The sequence below is a fragment of the Trachymyrmex cornetzi genome, unplaced genomic scaffold (assembly GCF_001594075.2).
Source record: "Trachymyrmex cornetzi isolate Tcor2-1 unplaced genomic scaffold, Tcor1.1 scaffold274, whole genome shotgun sequence".
Taxonomy (NCBI): domain Eukaryota; kingdom Metazoa; phylum Arthropoda; class Insecta; order Hymenoptera; family Formicidae; genus Trachymyrmex; species Trachymyrmex cornetzi.
This window is the reverse complement of record NW_017297416.1, coordinates 75,669-79,281: the sequence shown is the minus strand read 5'-3', so window position 1 is coordinate 79,281 and position 3,613 is coordinate 75,669. Positions and strand designations below refer to the sequence as shown.

Here is a 3,613-nt window from a genome sequence, read left to right as displayed (position 1 = left end):
TTGAAATCCGTCCATATCAATTTTGGACAGAGGCTTGATCGATTTGGCAAAGAATGCCCCATATATATACAGTTAAAACGCAGCATCAGTTACATTAAATTTAGGTATGTTAAAACTTATATTGTTCAGTGGAGATTTTAACATAGATATGTAACGTAACTGATGCTATGTCGATTGGAATAATAATAAATTATTAAATACATTTGATTTCAGATTTGTGATTCCAACTGCGAAATTCTCGCTGTAAATAGTGCCCATGATGGCCGAACACATGATGCTTGAGTATTACGGTCGTCGAGACTCTTTGCTCATTTAGAACAGAGACACAGACAGGGTGAAATAGATAATTGCTGGCTTCTAGGTAAAGAATTACTTACGTATTTACATACAGATATATGTAGTAATATTGATACATAGGACTCTACATATCCATGATTTCTGAACTTTAACTCCTTTATATTTATAATTTTCTGTTTTAATTTTGCATGGATTTAATAAAAAAATTGGCAGTGTTAAAACTAATATTGTACATTTAGGTGATTCTGCATACCCCCTTCTACCTTTTCTATTGACGCCAAAATTAAATGAAGAAGAAGGAACTCCAGGTGCAAGATACACAGATCATCATGTTCGGACTCGTGTGGCTATAGAGCGTTGTTTCGGCATTTTAAAAGGTTGCTGGCGTTGTTTACGGAAGGAACGAGCCTTACATTATCGTCCACAATTCGCAGGTTTATATACTCTTTCATTTCTTTTAAATCTTTGCAATCGGAGACTTTTTTTTTAGATCACTTACCAACAAATCGAACACACTTAAAGTTACTACTTAATTATTTCACTATTTCTTGCAATACATAAATGTCAATGAAATATTTCAGGGATGGGAAAGTTACTTTGTAAAAGTAATTAATTACAGTTACAGTTTTTCTCTTTCAAAAAGTAATTAATTATCGTTACAAGTTATTGAGTCTTAAAAGTAATTCGTTACAGTTACAGTTACTGAAAAAGTAACTTTAAGTTACTTTTAAGTTACTTTTTTCATCGGAATTTTTATTGGTAGTATCGATACCATTAAGGCTGTATTCAGAAACGTTATCCAACTGCCCTTCATGTATCGTTTTACCTTTGTTTTTTACCTAATATTAAACAAGGATAATACACGGGGTCATCAGAGTAATGCCTAGGACAATTAAAAGAAAAAGACTGGCTTAAATTTACATGTTATCCAATTTTATTCAAAAAGATAAAAAAATTATATGGCAAAGACGTTTTTCGTTAAAGTAATATAAACACATATGAATATGAATATGAATATGAAATAGAACACATATACAATGTTTTTTGTAAAAAAAAATTCTTTTTATATTCGGCTAAAAGTTGCAAATAAATTCCAGCACTAATCCAAAATGGTTTATAACCGTTCATTGAGCGCTCTTGTATTTGATTGGCGGATTCCATTAGACCCCAAAATATAGACCAAACAGGTACAAGAGTTCATTGAACGCTTTAATTAAATTTCTTTCATTTGATTAATCAAATGTTTCGAAGTATTTGTAGCGCCAAGTGGACACTACCGTGGACAAATAAGTTTAAAATATATAAAATAACTATGAAAGTAACTATTAAATTAGTTACTAGTTACTTAAAAGATGTAACTAAGTTAAGTTATAATTACAGATGGAAAGAAAGTAACGAAGTTAAGTTACAGTTACTGAAAAAAAGTAACTCTAACAACTGTAACTTCGTTATAAGTAATGAGTTACTTCCCATCTCTGAAATATTTTTATCATACAGCTCTTATTGTCAATGCTTGTTGCGTTCTGCATAATATGGCGATCAAATGGGGGATTCCTTGTGATGAAATACATCTGGATGAATTAGATATAGCACCACCGATACCATATCATGATATTAACGAAGAACGTGGAGAACAAACCCGAAATCGTGTGATCCAATGGTATTTCACAAATTGACTCAACTTTTAAGATTTAACATTTTTTACATGAGTTTTTAATTGTATTTTGAAAATAGCTATGTTCAACAGACTAAGCAGATAAGTGAGCGCTCAGTGAATTTTTAATATGATTGATTCTTTCATTAATTCTCTCAATTTAAGTAAAAACTAATTATAATAAAGAATTATTGCTTTGTCTGTTGAACATATGTGTTTGCACAGATCAATTAAAAAAAATATTTGTAAATGCTATTGTGAGGAAAAATATTTTGAGAAAATGAATTTTTAATCAAATATATTTTTAATAAAATATGTTCATAAAGTATAACATGTTTATGTTAATAATACGTCAACAATGTTTATAATAAAACACACATACTTTTTTCTAAACTAAATTCTTCACAACTTTCTTTTCAGTCTTCAAGGTCACTTTGCGAACTTACGTAAATAATGTTTATAACAAAAAATAATTCTTCCTTTTCAGTCTTCTAAATATTGCGAACTTATGTAAATAATGTTTATAATAAAAAGACAACTCTTTCTCTTCAGTCTTCCAAATATTGCGGACCGATTGATCGAACAATGTTCATTAGTTCATCCATCTTTTCAAGAAATGATTTAAAAAACCTGATATAATCTTCGTGATCTTTTTTTTTCAATTGCAACCTTTCTTTTAGTATGGCTAACTTTTCCTGTTTTAATTGCAATATTTGTTCCTGAAGATTGCAGTAGTCTGTGGTATGTTGTTCGAATAAATGTTTTACGTCTTGCTTCTTTATTTTTTTGTTAGAAGTATCTAAAGAAATTAGTTCAATAATATTATGATTAGGTTCTATTAATAACAGAAAGATCAGATAAAATAAAATTAAATATTGTAAATATAACACAAGAGAGAAAACGTTTTAATTACCTGCATCACCAGAATGTCTCTTGATACTTTTGATTGAGATTGGACCAGACTTGATACAATGTACTTGTTTTGGAATCTGTTCTTGTTCATTTTCTATTGAACGAAGTACATTAGAGGATATCTGAAATGAAAAGTATCTTTATTATAAATATATATTATGTTGAAAAAAATAAATACATCATGCAAAAGAAATTATATATCACTTACACTTATTGGAAAATTCTCTGTATCATTGTTTGTTACGTTGCTGTGGAAGGAATGTTCCTGAAAATTTTAATAGAACATGAATAAATAATTATTAAAATTTTAAAGTATAATAAGACAACAATTACTTCAAGTCCTTGGAAGCACGAAGTCGCCTGTCTGATACTCTTCTCAGTATGCAAATTTGGAGAGATCGAAAAATTCGTGATTTGCAAAGTAGAAGGATTTTCCAGTTTTTGCGACGAAACTCTTTCAGCGGTCAGATCAGTACAAATCGGTAGATACGAAGTAGAAGGATTCTGCCATTTCTGCGGTGTCAAAATTCTTTCTATGGTCAGATCAGTAATAGATACATCGCTAATAGCACCTCCTTCGGGAATATTAGACATTCCACTGGCCTCGGGTGTTAAAAATTCAAGTAAGTCATCTTCAGCTAGGCTTGTATTCAAAATTATTGGTTGTCCTCCTCCAGTTCCTGCTGCATAACTTTTGTATGTGGCTACTCTTTTTAGTAAGTTGGACTTCCAATCACGCCATGTCTGTAA

At 30.3% G+C, this 3,613-nt stretch overlaps 1 protein-coding gene and 1 long non-coding RNA gene across 2 annotated transcripts in view; one reads left to right on the top strand and one right to left on the bottom strand.

Moving 5' to 3' along the window:
* LOC108762056 (putative nuclease HARBI1) overlaps window positions 1-1,976 on the top strand; it is a 2,417-nt gene extending 441 nt beyond the window's left edge. Inside the window, exons 2-4 of the mRNA XM_018508857.1 lie at window positions 284-361; window positions 537-731; window positions 1,795-1,976. Of these exons, the coding sequence (XP_018364359.1) occupies window positions 284-361; window positions 537-731; window positions 1,795-1,973 (452 nt within the window). The 3' untranslated portion in view covers window positions 1,974-1,976. The remainder of the gene's footprint in view (window positions 1-283; window positions 362-536; window positions 732-1,794) is intronic.
* A 945-nt stretch (window positions 1,977-2,921) lies between these two features.
* LOC108762057 (uncharacterized) lies at window positions 2,922-3,406 on the bottom strand. The gene is made up of 3 exons (XR_001940150.1): window positions 3,197-3,406; window positions 3,072-3,128; window positions 2,922-2,985 (listed from the first exon to the last, which is right to left on the bottom strand). It is a non-coding gene; the product is annotated as an uncharacterized LOC108762057 (long non-coding RNA).
* Window positions 3,407-3,613: the final 207 nt, after the last annotated feature.